The 22,272-nt window shown below is 38.6% G+C and overlaps 1 protein-coding gene across 6 annotated transcripts in view; it reads right to left on the reverse strand.

Moving 5' to 3' along the window:
• ASPP (Ankyrin-repeat, SH3-domain, and Proline-rich-region containing Protein) overlaps positions 1-22,272 on the reverse strand; it is a 512,118-nt gene that overhangs the window by 311,724 nt on the left and 178,122 nt on the right. For all 6 annotated transcript variants that reach the window (XM_073991524.1, XM_073991525.1, XM_073991526.1 and 3 more), the window contains one exon: positions 366-424. In XM_073991524.1, the coding sequence (XP_073847625.1) occupies positions 366-401 (36 nt within the window). In that variant the 5' untranslated portion in view covers positions 402-424. The remainder of the gene's footprint in view (positions 1-365; positions 425-22,272) is intronic.

The following is a 22,272-nucleotide window of genomic DNA, read 5'->3' on the forward strand; positions in this document are numbered from 1 at the left end:
ATCTTGATCTTGCAACATTTTTAGTCAGTGAACTATTGTCAATATCCACAATGATTATTAATTGACTTCTAGGGAGTAATGTTTGCCTTATAGTCCATTGACTTTAGGGAGTGCATTTTGTATCGACTGTATTTAATGTTTTAGTTTACATCTCAATATAACCTGATCAATCTATACTATACGCTCATGGTTTAGCTTTGCAAGACAACTTGAATTTATTTTTGCCGACAGTCTAATAATCATATTCTGCATTACACCAATTACTTACGCCGGTTGTATAGTTACATAAATTAAAAAAATAAAATAAAAAAATAAAAAATACATGCAACACTACATATAAATTAATAAATTTAGTTATTACTTACAATATCGTCCAAGTTGATAGTCGTCGGTTCCTTCATACCATGACGCACATGCAGGAAATCTGTAAAATATAAAAAGAATGAATGTGAAATGAGAAAAGAATAAGAAAAACAAAACAAAAAAAAAAAAGAAACAATATTATGTTTTACACGAGAGAAGAACGATAAACAAGGCAAACACGAAGCAGTATCAACATGAATATTATGATGTCGTTTCATGTAGCCATGAAGATGTAGCAATATGAAAAACTGATGAAGACCATGAATGGCAGCATTCAATTTTTTTTGCGTTTCTGTTTGAAAAGTAATTTAATAAAAACAATTTCAGTTTTTCTCACACATCTATTCATTGGCGGCATAGTGGGCAGGCAGGCTTCTATTACAAACGTGTGTTAGTTCAAGTGTTCTAGGTGGTTGCGGAGGGTTTGGGTGGAGGCTAAAGGATATTATCCTTCATTAATTTCATTCCCGCAGAGATTTCCATATCCTGTCTTTGCCAACCAACAACACTTCCTTCTTTCAATGTTGGCTTTTTATTAAAAGAAAACAAAAAAAGAAGAAGCAGAAAAGGTCTTAATATCTTCGTCCCTTTTGAGGAAATTCTCATATCGAGAACACTCTATTATGGCGAGAGTAATTTTCTTCTAATAACAGCTTTCCATGGAACAATATTGATAACAATTTATAGTGCAAATTGATGAGCAAAGTGTTTAACGAGATATTTATTCATATTATTTATGGGAGGAAGATTGCTTGTGTAATGAAGGTTTATGCCAAAAGGAAACGGTGTTAGATTTTCGGTAATATTTAAAAAAAGAATTAAAGTGAAAGGGGGGGGTGAGTTTCATTATCCTACCAAAATGACTGAAATTTGATACGAAGTCTTCTTCTGGGGTACAAAACTTTCCCCCTGAATTTTGTCGGTATCGGTCCACACCTTCATATAGCCCCCATAGAACGGTACCTCCCGATTTTCGGTATTTTGAAGGTTTTTGCTTCATTATCACACCGAAATGACTGAAATTTAGTACTTAGTCTACGTTGGTGGTATAAAACTTTCCCCCAGAACTTTGTCGGTATCGGTCCATGCCTGCATAAAGCCCCCATAGAACGGTACCTCCCGATTTTCGGTATTTTGAAGGTTGTGACCTCAATATTCCACCGAAATGGCTGAAATTTGGTATTTAGACTTCGTTGGGGGTACTCAAACTTCCCCTTTAAATTTGTCGGTATAGGTCCACGCCTTCATATAGCCCCCATGGAAAAGTACCTCGAGATTTTTCGTATTTTTAAGGTTGTGTCTTCAATATTCCACCAAAATAGCTGAAATTTGGTATTTAGTCTTCAATGTGATATAAAACTGTTCGCAAGAAATATGTCTGTACAGGTCCACGCTCTCATATTGCCCCATTTCTGACTAAAATTCGTCAGTATAGGTCCACGTTTCGATATATCCCCCATAGAACGGTACCTCCGGATTTTCGTAATACTGAAGAAATGGCTGAAATTCGTTATTTTGTCTTCCAAGAGTTATAAAATATTCCAGAAGAGTATTATCAGTATAGGTCCACGTCTTCCTATATCCCCATAGAAGCTTACTTCTTGATTTTCGGTATTTTTTTAGTTTTAGCCACATTCTCTTACCGAAATATAGGAAATTTGGTATTTAGTCTTCTTTGAGCCTAAAAACTTTCCGTCAGAAATTTGTCGGTATAGATCGACGTTTTGAAATTGCCCCCATAGAATAGTGCCTCACATTGTTTTACCGAAATTGCTGAAATTTAGTATTAACTCTTCTTCATACACGAAAGGAAACTAATTATTCCATTTTACTTCAATACAACTTGTGGTGGAGGGTATAACAAGTTCGGCCCACCCGAACTTAACGCCGTTCTTACTTGTTTTTTCTTAAATTACATTGTAATGTCTACATAACGACGAACGGATCCGAATTTTTGCTGGGTTGCTTTCTTCTTCACCTTAATTGGACACCGTAAATCCCGTAGTGTCACCTCATAGTCACCATAAACACCTCTTGAAGTTAGAGGAGTTATATGTCCTTTGGCCATTGATCGCACAAAAGTAAATGTTCTTTTTGTTTTTACACCCTAAGCATTCATGCTAAGGAGGGTATATACACTCATACCTCGATTTGCGTTAATAATTGGTTCCGACGCAAAGCAAAACAACGCAAGTCGCAACACATGTTTCTACATGTTTTGAATAACTTTTTCACAAAATTTAAAGTCAAAAATATTAGTTATTAATAACGCAAATCGAAAAAATCTGTTATATTTTTTCTTAACGCAAATCGAGGTATGAGTGTACACTTTCATACGGGCAAAATGTAAACTAATGGTTTTGGCCCAAAGTATGTTTGGAAGAAATCCGTGTCATAGAATTTGGACTCGATTTAGCAATGTCCGTCCGTCTTTCTGTCTGTATGGTTGGTTGTAACTTGGTGGGCGATAGCTCTCGTACGGACGAACCGACTTTGTCCGACTTAGCGGGCTCATTGGAGAACATTTGTTCCATAAGCCGAACTAAGACAAGATCTCCAATTCTCCCTATTTGTTCCTTCGCTTTTTGAAATACCGCGCCTTGTCATCTCTTCTTCCACTTGTTTGCTCCGTCGAAGCCATCGCCTGCCAGTTCTGCGTGCACCACCATGTGGGACGTGTTTATACGGCTTTTTAGCGAGTTTATCATCGCTCATTATTATGACATGGCCTAGCCAACGCAATCGCTGCATCTCGATGCGTTCATCAATACTGGTGTCGTTGTATAGCAGAAACAGTTCGTGGTTCATACGACGTCGATATTCACCGTCAACGCAGATTGGTCCGTAGATCATTCGAAGAATTTTTCGCTTAAACACACTAAGCACTGCCTTGTTTGCTTGCCCAAGTACCCAGGTTTCGGAAACATACATCAGCACGGGTAGTATCAGTGTTTTGTAAAGCGTTATTTTTGTTTGACGAGATGTGGCTTTGTTTTTAAACTGCTTACTTAAGCTAAAGTAGCATCTGTTGACCAATATAATCCTTCTTTTTATTTCACAACTGATGTTATTTGCTGTGTTTACCGCGGTGCCGAGGTAGACGAAGTCTTTTACTACCCCAAAATTTTTAGAGCCAACTTCAACAGTTGGTACGAGCTCTTTGGACGCATTGCGCGTCGACACAATCTACTTGGTCTTATCGCCGTTTACCGCCAGACCCACCTGAAACCTCCTTTTGTATAAAACATTTCGGAAAGGTTCTTTCCTATTTAACTGAGTATCGAGTGCCAGTTAAAGTCATTTTGCGAATGATCCGAATGATCTTTGCGGGGATACCAAACATGGCTTGGAATACCTTTAAACGTAGGGGGCTGTCGAAGGCTGCCTTATAATCGACAAAAAGGTGGTAGGTGTCGATCTGCATCTCTTGGGCCTTTTCTGGGATTTGCCGAAGGTAAATATCTGGTCAAAGGTGGACTTGCCGGTCTAGGGCCACATTGGTATGGTCCAGTTTTTTCATTGACCATTGTCTTTAGTTGTTCGCATAATATTCCTGACACAATCTTGTAGGCAATAGGGATAAGAATTATGCCCCTGTAGTTGGAGCATACAGTCTTATCTCCTTTCTTGTGGACGGGACACAGAATGCTCAGGTTCCAATCGTCGGGTACGCGTTTTTCCTGCCAGATGGTGCTAACTAGCTGATGTATACACCTTATCAGCGTGTCGTCTCCGGTTTTGAACAGCTCGGCTGGTAGGCCATCGGCTCCTGCTGCTTTATTATTCTTCAGCCGGTTGATTGCTGTTTTTACCTCATCTTGGCCGGGCGGTATACATTCTATACTATCTTCTGGGATTGGATCTGTGGTATCATCGTCTTCGCTACTATTGGATACCAGCAGATTGGAGAAATGTTCCTTCCATATCCTGAGCACGCTATCTGTATCTGTTACCAGATTACCTTGCTGGTCTCTACAGGAGGATGTGCCTGTACCAAAGCCATCTGCTTGATAGTTCACTCTTTGGTAGAATTTTCGGACTTCATTCTGGCTCCTGTACATATCGATTTTTTCACACTCCCGCTTTTCCATCTCTCTCTTTTTCCTGCGGAAAAGACGTTTCTCCTCTCTCCTTTCTCGTTGCTACTGATTTTAAAGTAGCCCTATATGCCGCATATTTTTCTTCGGTAGCAGCACGACGCTCTTGGTCGTACCATGGATTCCTTGGTGGAGGTCTCTGGTATCCAAGTATGGATTTTGCGACTGTTTGCGTGGAGTGGACAATATTTTGCCATTGTGCTGATATGTATGTTATCGGGACGAAAAGTGCTTTGATTAAGCAATTGGGCCAGTTCAGTGGAATATGCTGTGGCTATTTGTTGTGATTGCAGCTTACCGATGTCCAACTTCGTTGTTGTGTCTTGCTATGTTTAATCTAGATCGTACCTTTACTGCAACAAGGTTGTGGTCCGTGTCTATGGTTGCTCCTCGGAACGAACGCACATCCAACACGCTCGATGAATGTCTTCCATATATCACAACGTGATCAATTTGATTTTTTGTTTTCTGATCTGGAGACAGCCAGGTGCCCTTATGGATGTCGAGATGTTGAAATCTGGTGCTGCTAACTACCACGTTTCTTGCCACTGCGAAGTCTATCAGCTTCATATCATTGTCAGATGTTTCACTGTGGAGACTGAATTTTCCAACTGTTGGGCCAAAGATATTTTCCTTTCCAATTTTGGCATTAAAATCGCCTGGAATAATTATAATGTCATGGGCAGGACAACGGTCATATGTTTCTTCTAAGCGCTCATAAAATATATCTTTGGTCTGTTCGTTCTTGTCTTCGTTTGGGGCATGCGCGCATATAAAGCTATTGTTGAAGAATTTTGCCTTTATCCGTATTGTAGCAAGTCTTTCATTCACTGGTGAGAAGCTGGAGACCAGATGTTTTAACCTCCGACCAACTACAAATCTGCAACCAAACTCATGCTTTGTGTCATGGCAGCTATAATACCATGCGTCACCTTTAGGTGTTGTTGTAACGCTTTTCCCATTCCATCGTATTTCCTGTATGGCAGTAATGTCGGCCTTATACTTTTCAAGTACATCTGCCAATGCGTAAACTGCACCTTCTCTATGAGAGTGCAAACATTCCAGCTACAGGCAGATTCGCAGATCATGGTCCTTAAAATGTCTGCGGGGTCGTCAACTTTAGAGGGATTTTTTCTTCTCTTTTGTTTTTTCATAGTAAGCTGCTTTTTTCTAGGAGAGGGTTACTAACCCGGCGACCAAACCCGAGTTTTTAACGTTGTTATAGGTGAACGCTCGGCACATTTTAGCTCACTTCCTTTAACGGGTGGTAAAGGCAGCTACCCCAGGTGACACCACGGGGAGGTCAGTGTCCACTTGAGATGTGAGAGGGACCAAGATAAATCCTGGTCTTTGCCATGTTAAAGCCGGTCAGGACCGTTCCTTGGTATCTTTCATCCCCTACGTTGTCCAAAATTTAGCTTTGGTAATATTTTGTCCAAACTTAGTTTACGTTCAAAGATGGACACTATCGGTCCACTCCCTCGGGTACCTTCCATACAAAAGTTCAGAAAAATTATGCTCACGAGAACTATCGAATGGACCCACCGGTTAAGACCATACTTTGCATATCGTAATATTTCTATCAGACATAGATCAAGTTCTAATATGGATTATATCGGTCTACACTTTCGGGTACATCCCACACAAAATTTCAGAAAAGTGCAGTTTAAAACCTCCTCGCGAATCGCTTTGATATTTGTTGTACATAGCAACTTGTATTTCCTGCCCCATTACGACGGTACAAGTTATTTCAGGGGCAATTCCACACTTCGCACCCGCTATGGCTGTGGCACCATGTGTAGTAAATGGAACGCACAATAACTCTAGAACGGATCAATCGAATCGGTCCAAAATTTTGTAGTAGTAATATCTAACGCAAGCTTAAAGATGGGCTATATCGGTCCACTCTTTGGTACCTAACTTTAAATGAAAGGTGCTTACACCTGGGAAGTTTTTGCGGATTTTGAAACTACAATGTTCATAAAATCGCTGTCCAAGTTCACATTTTTTGTTTTTTTTTAGGTTTTTGCAAATCATATCGTAAAATGACTAAAGAAAATGTTGTAGCAGTGAAAATTTTCTACAAGAATGTCCTTAATGGTATATTCGTAGGTTTTACCATTTTTGAGATATAGAAGTTCTAATTGGGACAATGCACTGACTGAATCGCCTCCTTGTAAAACAATGTCAAGTACGGTGTTTTTGCGGACTGTTCACAGATGAGAAAAAAACAAAAAACAAGAAAATATCGCTGGAGGGATTTTTAAATAAACCGCGGTCAACGTTTACAATTTTACGTATTTCTTAAGTTTTTAGGATTTTGCTTGGAAGCGGCAAGTCCTATCGAAATGGGATTAACGAAAATGTTATAGAGAAAGTTCACTGCTACAACATTTAACAAGTAACAAGTACAACAAGTAAAATCCTGAAAACCTAAGATAAACCTAAATTTTGAATTCTGACCGCGGTTTATTAAAATCCCTTCAGCGATTTTATTGTCATCTGTGAACATTGTTGTTTCAGAATCTGCAAAAACTTCCCAGGCGTAAGCGATTTGCATTGAAAGTTAGTTAAGGGCACCGTACTTGACATTGTTTTACAATAAGGCGATACAGTCAGAGCATTGTCCCAATTTGAACTTCTATATCTCAATAATAGTAAAACCTACGCAAATACCATTAAGGCCAATCTCGTAGAGAATTTTGACTGCTACAACATTTTCTATATTCCTTTTATGATAAGACTTGCGGCATCCAAGCAAAATCGTAGAAACCTAAAATATCCTAAAAGTGCGAACTTTGACCGCGATTTATTTGAAAATCCCTCCGGCGATTTATTTTTGTTTTTTGATTTTTCTCATCTATAAACATTGGAGTTTCACATTCCGCAAAAACTTTCCAGGTGTAAGCACCTTTCATTTAAAATTAGTTAAGGTGCACCGTACAAAAATTCAAAACTTTTCTTTGAAATGGTGCGCAAGATAACTCTTGGAGGCTGTAACCTATTTGCTCCATACTTTGCACATCGTAATATTTCTGCGAGACATATATCCGGTTAGAATATGGACTATATATGCCAACGCCTTCGGGTATCTCCCACACAATATTCCGGAAAAGTACAGTTTATGACCTCCTGCCGAATATATATTCGCAAAAGTTGTAGTCGCGATATCTCATAAACAGAGCAATCGAGTTGGTCCAAACTTTCGATTTCGAAATATTTTGTCCAAATTTAGTTCTAAAGTTGAAATTCACACAAACGTTCAAATTTTTGTACGGTTAAGTGTCTGTTCAAGGATTCTTTTTAAAAAATTTTCGAAGGTACCTTTATTGCCCCTGTTTACAACGATATTATGTTTTTCGTGGGCAAGTCCATGTTTCCCGATATAACGGTCCAAAAGCTCTAAATTATATGGTGACCAACTGAAATGACTGGCGGGCGCAATATCTATGAAGAGGAATGACTCTCAAAATAAGACCCACTTCCAAAATGGAATATGTCGGTCCATTTCTTTAGGTATCACCCCTGCAAAACATTTGCGCTTTAATCCAAATCCATATTTTTATCGGCAAGTTCATTCAACCATAATTCTGAAACCCTCTAAATACATTCATTTTTTGGAAAAATAAGTATTTCAATTCACTGACTGTATATCTCTGTCGGAAAATCGACTAATACTTTTCTTCTTGTTTGTCGCAAATTCATACGTCCACAACATCTGAAAATTTTCTAAATACATAATTATTGAGGATTTTTGTTTCGTAGCCGGTATTCGATTGGATATTGTCAATAGATGAAATTTTCAATTCACACAGGCTGAGGGTATATCTCTGTTGGCAAAGCCAACTGATACTATTAATTGGTCCATTCATATTAAATATTTCATTATGACAATTGTAAGTTTGTATTAAGCTTCTTAAAATTTACAAATACCCATAACGCCATACAAACCTCAAACCCTAATTTACATGCATATCTACAGCATTTTCTTTTGTCAAAGAAAAAGGATTTAACAAATTTAAAATTCAATTTAAAATTAACAGATAAATAAATGAAAAGACTGCCGCCTCTTTTTCGGCATTGGTTTCTCTCTCGGAAACTTTTCCATTTAAAATTGCGGTAGGCGGATTTCAAATTTAACAATATACGAGGCAATTTGACACACTTTAGAATAAACGGCGACAGCGGCGGGTGGGTACCAGCAGTTGTTCAGCGGCATGTACGCGACCACATGGCAGCACGAACATTTTTATGCATAACAATAATTTAAAATTGTCCTCGGGTATGTCGGTTTTCTTTGCATTTAAACTGTTTCTTCTTCCTTTTCTTCAGACGACTGTTTCTCCTATTCGTTATCCTTTTTGGATTATTTGCATTTGAATGCCAGAGTTAAATGGATTTCTTATGATGTCATCGTGGACTTTGTTTTGGTCGTCGTGGTGTGTGGAGGTTGCTGCTGCTGTGGAATGAATATGAATTGTCCTCCTCCAATGCGTTCATTGTTTTTGTGTCGCAAATGTGAAAGGATAACTGGCAAAGTATGAGAGTTAGAATGTGCGATAAAATTCTTTGTTTGTATAAGTGTATGTTTGTGTGTGTGTGTGTGCTGTTAAAGTGTTGAGATTATTTTCAGATTTTCTTGAGGTTTTTTCTTATCGTTTCTTGAGTTTTGTGAAAATCAACACTTTTTCCAAGGCGTTTCTCCTTCCGCCGCCTAGGAGTTGGTTTAGCAACAACATAATTGTATTGTTGGGTGTCACAAGTATGCCAAACAAATACCACAAAGAATTCTTCATTGCATAGCAAGGGGGCGAACGAAACGCATCATCTGCAAAAGTAGAGAAGAAGGTGGACTCAACAAATTCACTGAAATTCACTTATTTGTTTTAAAGAAATTCTAGCAACTTAAGAGGAGGTTTAAGAGTTTGTTATTGTTTATTTAGATGTATGGGGAATGTGGGTCAGTGTAATTATTTTGAAGTCCCAAGAGATCTTTAGAGTTCTTATATGGAATGACTAGGAGAGCAATGATTTTTGACTATTTTCAGAAATTCTTTGAAGGAAATATCGGGACTTTCGTGTATGATATTTTAATTTGTTTAAGGATTATATTAAGTTTGTGTTTCACAAAAATTATTTAGCCAAAACTTCAATTTATTTGTAAAAATTTGAGATTTTTGGCATTTGTGAATTCTTAGCTTAAAACGTGATGAATTTTCAGAGATTTTACTGAAAGCCTTTTAACAATTTTTCTGAAGAATAATCTAAGCTATATAAACATGAGTATATTTCATTCTTTGAAAGACTATCAGACAATTATTAGGACAATAATCGTTTTATTGGGTGACGTAGGGGATGAATGATACCAAGCAACGGTCTTGACCGGATTTAACATGGCAAAGCCCAGGATTTATCTTGGTCCCTCTTTCATCTCAAGTGGACACTGACCTCCCTTGGTGTCACCTGGGGAACTGCCTTTAACACCCGTTAAAGGTAGTGAGCTAACATGTGCCGCGCGTTCACCCATAAGAACGTTAAAAACTTGGGTTTGGGTCTCGGGTTAGTTACCCTCCCCTAGAAAAAACATTCTACTATGAAAAAACGAAAGAAAAGAAAAACAAACCCCTCTAAAGTTGACGAACCCCGCAAACGTTTTAAGGACCATGATCTGCGAATCTGCATCTGGAATGTTCGCACTCTTTATAGAGAAGGTGCAGTCTTCGCATTGGCAGACGTACTTGAAAAGTACAAGCCGATATTACTGCCATACAGGAAATACGATGGACTGGGAAAGGCGTCACAACAACACCTAAAGGTGACGCACTGTATTATAGCTGCCATGACGTAAAGCATGAGTTTGGTTGCGGATTCGTAGTTAGTCGGAGACTAAAACATCTGGTATCCAGCTTCACCCCAGTGAATGAAAGACTTGCTGCAATTCGAATAAAAGCTAAATTCTTCAACATCAGCTTTATTTGCGCTCATGCTCCCACTGAAGAAAAGGACGAACAGACCAAAGATATATTTTACGAGCGCTTAGAAGAAACATATGACCGTTGCCCTGCCCATGACATTAAAATCATTCTAGGCGATTTTAATGCCAAAATTGGAAAGGAGAATATCTTTGGCCCAACAGTCGGGAAATTCAGTCTCCACAGTGAAACATCTGACAATGGTATGAGGCTGATAGACTTTGCAGCTACAAAAAACATGGTAGTTAGCAGTACTAGATTTAATCATCTCGATATTCATAAGGGCACCTGGCTGTCTCCAGATCAAAGAACAAGTAATCAAATTGATCATGTTGTAATAGATGGAAGACATTCATCCAGCGTGTTGGATGTACGATCGTTCCGAGGCGCAAATATTGATTCGGACCACTACCTTGTAGCAGCAAAGGTACGTACCCGTCTAAACGTTGCAAATAAAGCACGAACAGACTCAACGCGGAAGTTGGACATCGATAGGCTGCATACACAATAGATAGCCACAGCATATTCCACTCAACTAGCCCAATTGCATAACGCGAGCACTCCTTGTCCCGATAACATAACAACACAATGGCAACATATTGCCCACTCCATGCAAACAGCCGCAAAATCCATACTTGGATTCCAGAGACCTCCACAAAGGAATTCATGGTATGACCAGGAGTGTCGTGCTGCTACCGAAGAGAAAAATGCGGCATATAGAGCTACTTTGCAATCAGTAGCAACGCGTAGCGCGCGAGAGAGATATCGGGAGAAAAGGAGAGAAGAGAAACGTCTTTTCCGCAAGAAAAAGAGGTAAATGGAAAAGCGGGAGTGTGAAAAAATCGAGATGTACCGGAGCCAGAATGAAGTCCGAAAATTCTACCAAAGAGTGAACTATCAAGCAGATGGCTTTGGTACAGGCACATCCTCCTGTAGAGACCAGCAAGGTAATCTGGTAACAGATACAGATAGCGTGCTCAGGATATGGAAGGAACATTTCTCCAATCTGCTGGTATCCAATAGTAGCGAAGACGATGATACCACAGATCCAATCCCAGAAGATAGTATAGAATGTATACCGCCCGGCCAAGATGAGGTAAAAACAGCAATCAACCGGCTGAAGAATAATAAAGCAGCAGGAGCCGATGGCTTACCAGCCGAGCTGTATAAAACCGGAGGCGACGAACTGATAAGGTGTATGCATCAGCTAGTTTGCACCATCTGGCAGGAAGAACGCGTACCCGACGATTGGAACCAGAGCATCCTATGTCCCGCCCACAAGAAAGGAGATAAGACTGTATGCTCAAACTATAGGGGCATAAGTCTTCTCCCTATTGCCTATAAGATAGTGTCAGGGATATTGTGCGAACGACTAAAGCCAATGGTCAACGAAATAATTGGACCATACCAATGTGGCCTTAGACCTGGCAAGTCCACCATTGACCAGATATTTACCCTGCGGCAAATCCTAGAGAAGACCCAAGAGATGCAGATCGACATATTTCACCTTTTTGTCGATTATAAAGCAGCATTCGACAGTCCCCTCCGATCAAAGGTATTCCACGCAATGTCTGAATTTGGTATCCCCGTAAAGCTCATCCGGCTTTGTAAGATGACTTTAACTGATACTAGGTCCTCAGTTAAAATTGGAAAGAACCTCTCCGAAGAATTTTGTACCAAAGAGGTTTCAGACAAGGAGACAGCCTTTCGTGTGACCTATTCAACATTTTGCTGGAAAAGGTAATACGAGATGCAAATGTCAAAAGAAATGGCACAATTTACACCAATAGCCACATGTTACTTGCCTATGCTGATGACATAGACATCAAGGGACGATCAGTAAAGGAAGTAACTGATACCTTTAGGAAGGTCGAAGCAGAATCTGCGAAATTGTGTCTGGCGGTAAACGGCGAAAAGACCAAATTGATGGTGTCGACGCGCAAAGCGTCCATAGAGCTCGGACCAACTGTGGAAGTTGGTACCTACAATTTTGAGGTAGTTAAAGACTTCGTCTACCTCGGCACTGCCATAAACACAACAAACAACATCAGTTGTGAAATAAGAAGAAGAATTGTATTGGCCAACAGATGCTACTATGGATTAAGTAAGCAATTTAAAAACAAAGCCACATCTCGTCAAACAAAAATAACACTATACAAAACGCTGATACTACCCGTGCTAATATATGGCTCCGAAGCATGGGTACTTGCGCAAGCAGATAAGGCAGTGCTTGGTGTGTTTGAGAGGAAAATTCTTCGAAAGATCTACGGGCCGATTTGCGTTGACGGTGAATATCGACGTCGTATGAACCACGAGCTATATAAGCTATACAAAGAAATGAATATAGTTAAACGTATCGAGATGCAACGATTGCGTTGGCTAGACCATATCATGAGAATGAGCGATGATGAACCCGCTAAAAAGGCGTATGAATACATGCCACATGGCGGTGCACGCAGAATCGGCAGGCCTAAGCTTCGATGGAGCAAACAAGTGGATGAAGAAATGGAAATGCGCGGTATTCCAAAAAGTCAAGCGAAAAACAGAGAGGAGTGGAGATCTTTTCTTAGTTCGGTCTATGGAACAAATGTTCTGTAATGGGCCAACTAAGTAAGTAAGTAATAATCGTTTTATTATAGGAGCGTTGTAACCGTATTATAAAACAAGTTCAAAAATCTGATTTATTTTTAATTGATTTTTTGCCGATAAAAGTAATGCTCATACTGACAAGCGTCCATAAAAAAATTGTAGTTTTCATTAGAAATTATTTTGATTAAGCAATGTTCATATTAACAAAAATTTTTGTTGAATTATTGCTCTGTTCCAGAACCTGCAAGAAGCTACTATTTTTGACTACGATAGCATTTTTCCCTTTATGTTATCGGAAAAAATAATGAAAATTAGTAGATTCTTGAAGTTCTGGAACAAACCAATTATTTTTTTCAATCGATAAAATATTTTAAAAATTAACAAACCGGTTTATCGATTTTGCACTTTATTTTTTTATTTAAAAAAAAAAAATGTCACATATACACTAAGGTTTGTTAAACATCAAAGTAAATGTCGATAAAAATTTGTTCATATTTACAATTATTATGTTGACTTTTGTTTTTGTTAAATACAAACCCAAAAGCCACAATAAATAGACACATTCATACACATTTATAAACAACCACCACTGTTTCTTTTATTGAAATGTATAGAAATGCCAAACACAAAAGCAACAACAGACACATAGTTACATAAAGAATTTTAGATCGCACAAGAAATAGCAGCTTTGACTACTTCTTTACAAAATTTCAAAACTTTGCTTAAGTACAGTTCAGCGTCTGTTGGAGAATTGTTTTGAAATTTCCATCGAAGTGTTTTTCCGTTGACTACGTGTTCGCGACGTTTTTCATAGAAACCCCAATTATGAGCGTTCGTTATTTAAAGCCCCATTAAAAGCTTAAAGGTTTATGAAGCAAGAAATTGAACTGGCCGCAAACAAAAGGTTGATTCATTGACAGAACAGTAAAAGTCGAATAAATGTGCAAATACAAGTAAAAAAGTATCAGTCGGCTTTGCCGAGAGAGATATACCCTCAGCCTGTGCAAATTGAAACACTTTTTTCACGAAAAACTTATGTATTTAGGGGGTTTCATACTTTTGGTCGTATGAACCGACAAAAATGTTGATTAGGATTAAAGTTCAAAAATTTTGCGGAAAAGGTACTTAAAGGAATGGACCGACATGGACCATGGGGGTGCCATAGGGGGTTTTTACATCCTTCGGGCTGTTTTCTCAAGAAGTATGGACTTGCCCCCGAATCAACTTTTACCATCGTAATTGAGGCAGCAAATGTAAGTTGCTTCAACAAAAATCAAAGTGATTCAATAGCAGGTCTTAAAGTGAACTTATTCAAAATTTTGTGTGGGAGGTACGGTGTGGAGTGCACAAATATAGTCCATATTCGAACCTGATCTATATCTGGTAGATATTATGAGAATGTGTAAAGTATGGACCAAATTGGTCACTCCCATCAAGAGTTATCGTGCGCACAATTTTTCCGAATATTTTTGAACTTTTGTGGGGTAGGTACCTGAAGGAGTGGACCGATATGGCTTATCTACGAACTTAAACTATGTTTAGAAACAATATTACGAAGGCCAAATTTTGGCTGGAATCGGCATTTCCGTTTGAGAATTATCTTCCACCCATAAACTTGGTGTCATAGGGTTTGTTTTTCAACATTCAGGTTATTTTTTCAGGAAGTATTGACTTGCGTATGGACCAAATCGTTTACTCCCATCAAGAGTTATCGTACGCACAAATTTTCGGAATATTTTCGAACTTTTGTGGGGAGGTACCGGAAGGAGTGGACCGAAATAATCCATCTTTGAACTTGAACTAAGTTTGGACAAAATATTACGAAAGCCAAATTTTGGACCGAATCGGCAGATCCGTTCGAGAGTTATCATGCGCTCCAACCACTACACACGGTGTCATAGGGTTTTTTGTAACTTTCAGGCTATTTTCTCAGGAAGTATGGACTTGCCCCTAATGAAACTTACAGCGTCGTATAGAGGACAGCGAATACAACTTGCGTAAACAAAAATCAAAGCGATTCGAGAGCAGGTCCTAAACTGAACTTTTCCGAAATTTTGTGTGGGAGGTACCCGAAGGAGTGGACTGATTGAGTCCATATTGGAACTTCATCTTAGTCTGGTAGAAATTTCACGACGTGCAACGTATGGATCAAATCGGTTACTCCCTTCGAGAGTTATCGTGCTCACAAGTTTCGGGACAATTTTTGAACATTTGTGGGGGAGGTACCTGAAGGAGTGGACCTATATGGCCCATCTTCGAACTTAAATCGAATCTGGACAACATATTTCGATACCCAAAATTTGAACCGAATCGATTGATCCGTTCGAGAGTTATCGTGCGCACCAGCCAGACAGACGGACAGACAGACGGACGGACATTGCTAGATCTACTCAAAATTGTCTGAAACGGATATCGTACAAACATACTTGGGGTCTAAAATCATTATTTCTATGAGGCACATTTTTGGTCGTATCAAAGTGTAAATACCCTCTTTAGCCTAAAGGCTGAGGGTATAAAAGAGCCTCAACAAACCGCAGATTAAAAGCAAAGGCCAAATTGCTTACTTCAGCGGCAAAACTGCTGACGTCAATACCATCCGCCTATTCCAGCGAAAGTAGACAATGGAAACGACTATGTCCACGCTTACCAGCTCAGCGATATCAATCAGGTAACCGTAAGAAACGACTTTGTGCATTTGAATGTAATATATAAAAGGAATCGATATTGACCCATAATTGCTTCTAGGCATATAAGTAGAATAACTTTCTGAGTAGATTTGTGAATGTCCGTCTGTCCGTTCGCAACGTACAGGTTGCACTTATTGTCCGATTCGGCTGAAAATTGGGGAATAAGAAAAAGAACGGAATTGCTTTTGGTGAAAATCGGTTCATATTTGGATATAGCTCACATATATATTTTCGGCCGATTTCACGTATTTGCCGCACCAAACACCCTATATATGCCCGATTTCGATGAAATTTGGAACGTGTGACTGAATTCGGTCTAGAAATGAATGTGACAATTTTTTTTCGAAATCGGTTCATATTTGGATATAGCTCCCATATATATTTTCGGCCGATTTCACGTATTTGCTGCACCAAACACCCTATATATGTCCGATTTCTATAAAATTTGGAATGTGTGACTGAATTCGTTCTAGGAATTAATGTGCCAAAATGTATAGAAATCGTTTCAGATGTGGATATAGCTCTCATATATGTTTCGCCCGATTTCACGTATTTGCTGCATCAAACACGCTATATATGTCCGATTTTGATGAAACTAGGAATGTGTGACGGAAATTGGTCCAGTAATAATACGAAAAATTAGGTGTATATGTCTTCTGTGGGCTGAGCTATGGATGCCTAAATTATTACGAATGTAGACGAACGAACAAAAATTTATTACAACAAGTAAAAAAGTATCAGTCGACTTTGCCGACAGAGATATAGCCTCAGCCTATGTGAATTGAAACTTTCGTCTACGGACAGATCGATCAGATCCGAATTTTGGCCCTTTATGGACATTTGAACTTGCCGACAAAAATGTGGAATAGGACTAAAGTTTAAAAACGTTATGGAGGAGATACTTAAAGGAATGGATTGACGTAGTCCATTATGCAAGTGGATCTTATTTTGTGAGTCATATCATTTCAATAGATATCGCACCCACTAGTCATTTCAGTGGGTCGTCATATAACTTTTGCACCAGTATGCCAGGAAGCATGGACTTGTCCACGAAAACATAATATCGCTGTAAACAGTGCCACCACGAACATTATCGGTATACATTTCCAAAGGATCTTCGAACAGACCCTAAACTAAATTTAGACTCAAATGTTGAACTTTTGTGGGTGAGGTACCCTAAGGAGAGGACCGATGCGGACCGAGATAAAGTAAACTTAGACAGAATATTAGGAGATCCAAAGTTTGGACCAAATTGGTTGCCCAGTTCAAGAGATACCATGCATACCATTTTAGTGATACTTTTTACATATGGTGCTATAGGGGGTTTCTTACACCGTTTTAATCTCAAAAAGTATGGATTTGCCCCTGGAAAAACGTTTACCGTCGTAATTGAGGCAGCGAACGCAAATTCAAATTCAACAGAAATCAAAGTGATTCGAGAGGAGGTCTTACAGTGGACTTATCCGAAATTTTGTGTGGGAGGTACCCGAATGAGTAGACAAATATAGTCCATATTCAAACCTGATAGACATATGGCAGATGTTTTAGGATGTGTAAAGTATGGATCGGTCACTCCCTTCAAGAGTTATCGTCACATTAATTTTCCGAACATTTTTGAACGTTTGTGGGGGAGGTACCTGAAGGCGTGGACCGATATGGCTTATCTTCAATTTTAAACTAAGTTTGAACAAAATATTACGAAGTCCAAATTTTGGACCGAATAGGCAGAACATACAAATGAAATTGTTGTAAAATAAACAATGAGTAAAGTTGTTAAAAAGTTACAGAATAGACCTACAGACCTTAAACTGAACTTCTCCGACATTTTTATGTAAGAGGTAACCGAAGGAGTGGACTGATAAGGTCCTTATTGAAACCTCCTCTAAGTCTGGTAGATATTTCACGATGTGCAAGGTATGAACCAAATCGGTTACTACCTTCAAGAGTTATCGGGCACACAGATTTTCCGAACATTTTCAAACTTTTGTAGGGGAGGTACCGGAAGGAGTGGACCGATGTAACCCATCTTCGAACTTAAACTAAGTTTGGACGAAAGCCAAATTATGGACTGAATCGGTTAATCCGTTCGAGGGTTATCGTGTGCTCCAGCCAGCCAGACAGACAGGCAGACGGACGGACATGGCTAAATCAACTCCAAATTGTCTGAAACGGATGTCGTTCAAACATACTTGCGGTCAAAAACCGTTATTTCGATGAGGCGCATTTTGCCCGTATGAAAGTGTATATACCCTCGTTAGCATAAATGCTGAGGGTATAAAAACAGGGACAGGGGCTGTTTAAACGCTTACATGTGTACTACCAACTGTGCTTTTTTTAACAAAAAGTACCCAGCCGACGGTGAACGTTGGACACACAACCCTAGAATTTTTAGTCGGACGCACACGCTCTGTTCCACCGTTCTCATAACTTAGTAAGGAGTAATATGAGTGATTATTTTTGTTTACATTACTTATTAATGGGTTACATAATGACTAACGGATCCGACTTGTTTCTGGGTATGTAATGTTTCGTATATGTACATATTACATATATACATATTACATATATACATATGTGTTTAATTATATATCTGTTTACAGTTCAAAACCATTTTGTGCCTGAAGTGTTTTTTCGAATCACGTTATATGTAAATTTGTATCTAGTTTAAATAATTACTTATCAAAATATGAGGCAGGGATATGTGGTTGTAAAAATGTCATCACTTTAATATACAAGCATCGACATGTTCAAATCGGTCCACTTTTACGGAACCATCTTCTTCCAAACTTTCCTGGCCCAAGTCTTCACATTCGGATGTTTCAATGTGAAGACTTGGGCCAAGAATTTTATTTTTCGCCCAAAGTAGTGAATCTGAAGATGAGGTTTTGTAGCCTCCATCTATCTACAAACAGACATCCATACTCATGTCTTATTTCGTTACGGCTACAAGTGCGGTGTGTGGCTTTTCGACGTTTTTGTGATGCCTTTCCTGTCCCAGCGTACAACTTCTCTTAAAAGGGTCTGGTGCCGGCGTAGGTAAAATTTCGCATAGTATTGGGGTTAGATTCATTTTAAGAGAAACGATGAGGTATATATCTAGGGATCAATCTGCTGCAGGTATTCCAGAATTTCCACCTGTATACGAAGAACTTGTTACAAGACAGTGCAGGACGAAAAATAGGGAGGGGGACTAAGGAACATGAGAATTTTTTAAAGAGGTGGTGCATAAGACTTCAACAATGTTTAAATAACTTTACAGTCATTAAAAAGAATGGTGTTTTCTTAAATGGGGTTAGGATTTTATTCGTTCAGGAGTTAGATCTGTATGTCAATGGACTTTTTAGGTTAACACCTCCCCTAGATATTAACAATTTTGTTTTTAAATCAATTTTAAGTTCAGTTCTCGGATCGTTTTGTAATATGTCATACTGATAATGCCCGTACAAGTTCAACCACTATTTTTATACCCTACACCACTATGTGGGGAGGGTATTATAAGTTGGTTTTGGCCAAAAAGTTTGTAACTCATCGAAATAATGGTCGTAGACCCATACTTATACATACCAAAATGAATGTCTCGACGAGCTGAGTCGATCTGGCTATGTGTGTCCGTCCGTCAGTCCGTCCGTCTGTCCATCTAAATCTTGTAATCACGCTACAGGTCGCAATTTTGATCGGATCGTCATCAAATTTTGGACGTTGAGGGTCGCGGAGGGGAAGAAGCCTATTGATTTTGGTGATGGTCGGATAATATTCAGGGGTCGGAATGGGCAAAAAACTTATTTGCGGAAAAAGTCAACGTTTTATTTCAAAGCAAATATCTCCGTATCTATAAGGGTTATATTAAAGGCAAAGCCTGCTAATGAAAGCAGAAAATATCACCTTTATAGCGATGTATGGTAGGTTGTCGTAGGTGGTCAAACAACGAAGATATCGCAATAGTCGCTTATAGAACCCAACTTTACATTTATTCGATTTTAATTCTAATGACGAATAACGCAGCTTTTGTTGGATACTTTCCAAAAACAAAACCTAGCTATGAAAGTAGAAAATCCAGTCTTTACAATGATGCAAAGTAAGGTAGCGTAGGTGGTCAAATAACGGAGATATCACAATAGTCGGTAATACATCCCATTTTTCCACTTTTAAAGAAATCACGCTACAGGTCGTAATTTTGATCGGATCGTCACCAAATTTTGGGTGTTGATGGGGGTCCCGCAGGTGAAAAAGCCTATTTATTTTGGTGATGGTCGGATAATATTTAGGGGTCGGAATGGACAAAAAACTTTTTTGGAGAAAAAGACAATGTTTTTTTTCCAAACCGAATATCTCAGCTTCTGTAGGGGGTATGCCAAAAGCAAAACCTGCTAATGAAAGTAGAAAATATCGCCTTTGCTACAATGTAAAGTAGGTGGTCAAACAACGAAGATATCGCAATAGCCGCTAATAGAACACAACTTTTCATTTTTACGATTTTAAAAATAAGGACGAATATGACAGCTTTGGTTGGGGACCTTCCAAAAACAAAGTCTGACGATGAAAGTAGAAAATCTCGTCTTTACAATGATGCAAAGTAGGTTGGCGTAGGTGGCCAAATAACGGAGAAATCACAATAGTCGTTAATACATCCCATTTTTCCATTTCTTTGTAATCACACTACAGATCACAATTTTGATCGGATCGTCACGAAATTTTGGGAGTTAATGGGAGTCCTACAGAGGAAGAAGCCTATTGATTTTGGTGATGGTCGGATAATATTCAGGGGTCGGAATGGGCAAACAAATTATTTGGAGAAAAAGTCGACGTTTTTTTCAAAGCGAATATCTCCGCTTCTATAAGGGGTATATCAAAAGCAAAACCTGCTGATGAAAGTAGAATATATCACCTTTGCAACGATCTAAGTTGTCGTAGGTGGTAAAACAATGAAGATATCGCAATAGCCGCTATTAAAACACAACTTCTCATTTTTGCGATTTTAATAATGACGATTAGCACAGCATTGGTTGGGGACCTTCCAAAAGCAAAGTCCGACTATGAAAGTAGAAAATCCCATCTTTAAGCGCTCGGCACATACGGTGCGTTGAGCGTCGCGCTACAACAACCACATGAAAAATGTATAAGTGACGCCAAGTTTTTTGAAAAAAAAAAAACAATATGGCTGACGCATTAAAGTTAAACATAATTAAACTGTTTTGGGACAATGCGTGTCCCAACGTGTCACTAAACGGACCGTATTTGCCGAGGGCTTTACAATGATGTAAAGCATGTTGGCGTATGTGGCCAAATAACAGAAATATGTATAGCAATAGTCGGTAATACCTCCTATTTTTTAATTTTTTGTAATCACGCTACACGTCTTAATTTTGATTGGATCGTCACGAAATTTTGGATGTTAATGGGTGTCCCACAGAGGAATAAACCTATTGATTTTGGTAGTGGTCGGATATTATTCAGGGGTCGGAATGTGATAGTTGGCATACATCCCACTTTTCCATTTTGTTATTTGAGTTATTCTGACTATGCACTTAAACGCGTTTCAATAAAATTGACCTGTATTAATGAAGAGATTCTGAGCAAAGGCGCTAAGCTATCCCAATTTTAATATTTTGAATTTTACCAGTCCAAAGCTTATGCACAGGGGAAGTGGTGTAGGGTATCACATAGTCGGCCCCGACCCGACTATAGCCTTGCCTCACTTGTTTCTATTAGAATTAAAAATCTCATAAAAATTTTCGTGAAATAACATTGGCCGGTAACATGAATTACGAATTATTTTACTGAAAATGTTACTGTCATTGCCGGGGTTTTTATTTGTGTATACAAAATGCTACCGATATTTTTTGATTACGAGTATTTTAACGTTCTTGCTTCATTACGACTCAATGATTTGAAAAGTGTTCAATTTTCTTAATTCCTTTAGAATTGCAAGCAAGAAGAAGCTTTTTCTTTTTGGTTTAGATTTCTTATGTATTCTCTTTATTCAGATTTCGAAGTTCAATGCCAATAGAATTTTTTGGTTTTTGTTTTTCCCTTCTTGGTGTTGAAGCGTGGAAAACCATATCTTTTTGCCAGAATTTTATCACATTAGGGGCAGCAAAAGAAAATAAACATAACTTCTGAGAATATTTAAGCTACCCGCAGAAAAAAAACAACAAAAACAATGAAATCACTTAATGTATTTCCTCTAGGTTTTTTTTTGCTTTATTTGAGTGGTTGGAGGCACCAAGTAGATTTAAGTGTTTGCCTATTTCTGCCTCCTTTTGTCTTTTTTCTTTTATTTTTGGTTTGGGAAATTTCTGCCCCAGGCCGCATACATTTGTTTAATGTTTAAGGCGATTTATCAAAAATAATTTCATTTTGAATTTGGCCATTTATTATTATTTAAACAAATAATTATTTTGGGCTATTATGAAATGAGTAATGAGCAATTGTCTCCTCCACCTCCACCTTACCACTCTCTTAACGCACAAGTAATTATGATAAGTTTAATGATGATATTGCCCTTAATATGGGTAATTACAATTGTAATTATTTCGAATAGAGATGGGAAACTGTTCCTATGGG

This window comes from Musca autumnalis, unplaced genomic scaffold (assembly GCF_047663935.1).
Source record: "Musca autumnalis isolate F117 unplaced genomic scaffold, ASM4766393v1 scaffold_5, whole genome shotgun sequence".
NCBI classification, from domain to species: Eukaryota; Metazoa; Arthropoda; class Insecta; order Diptera; family Muscidae; genus Musca; species Musca autumnalis.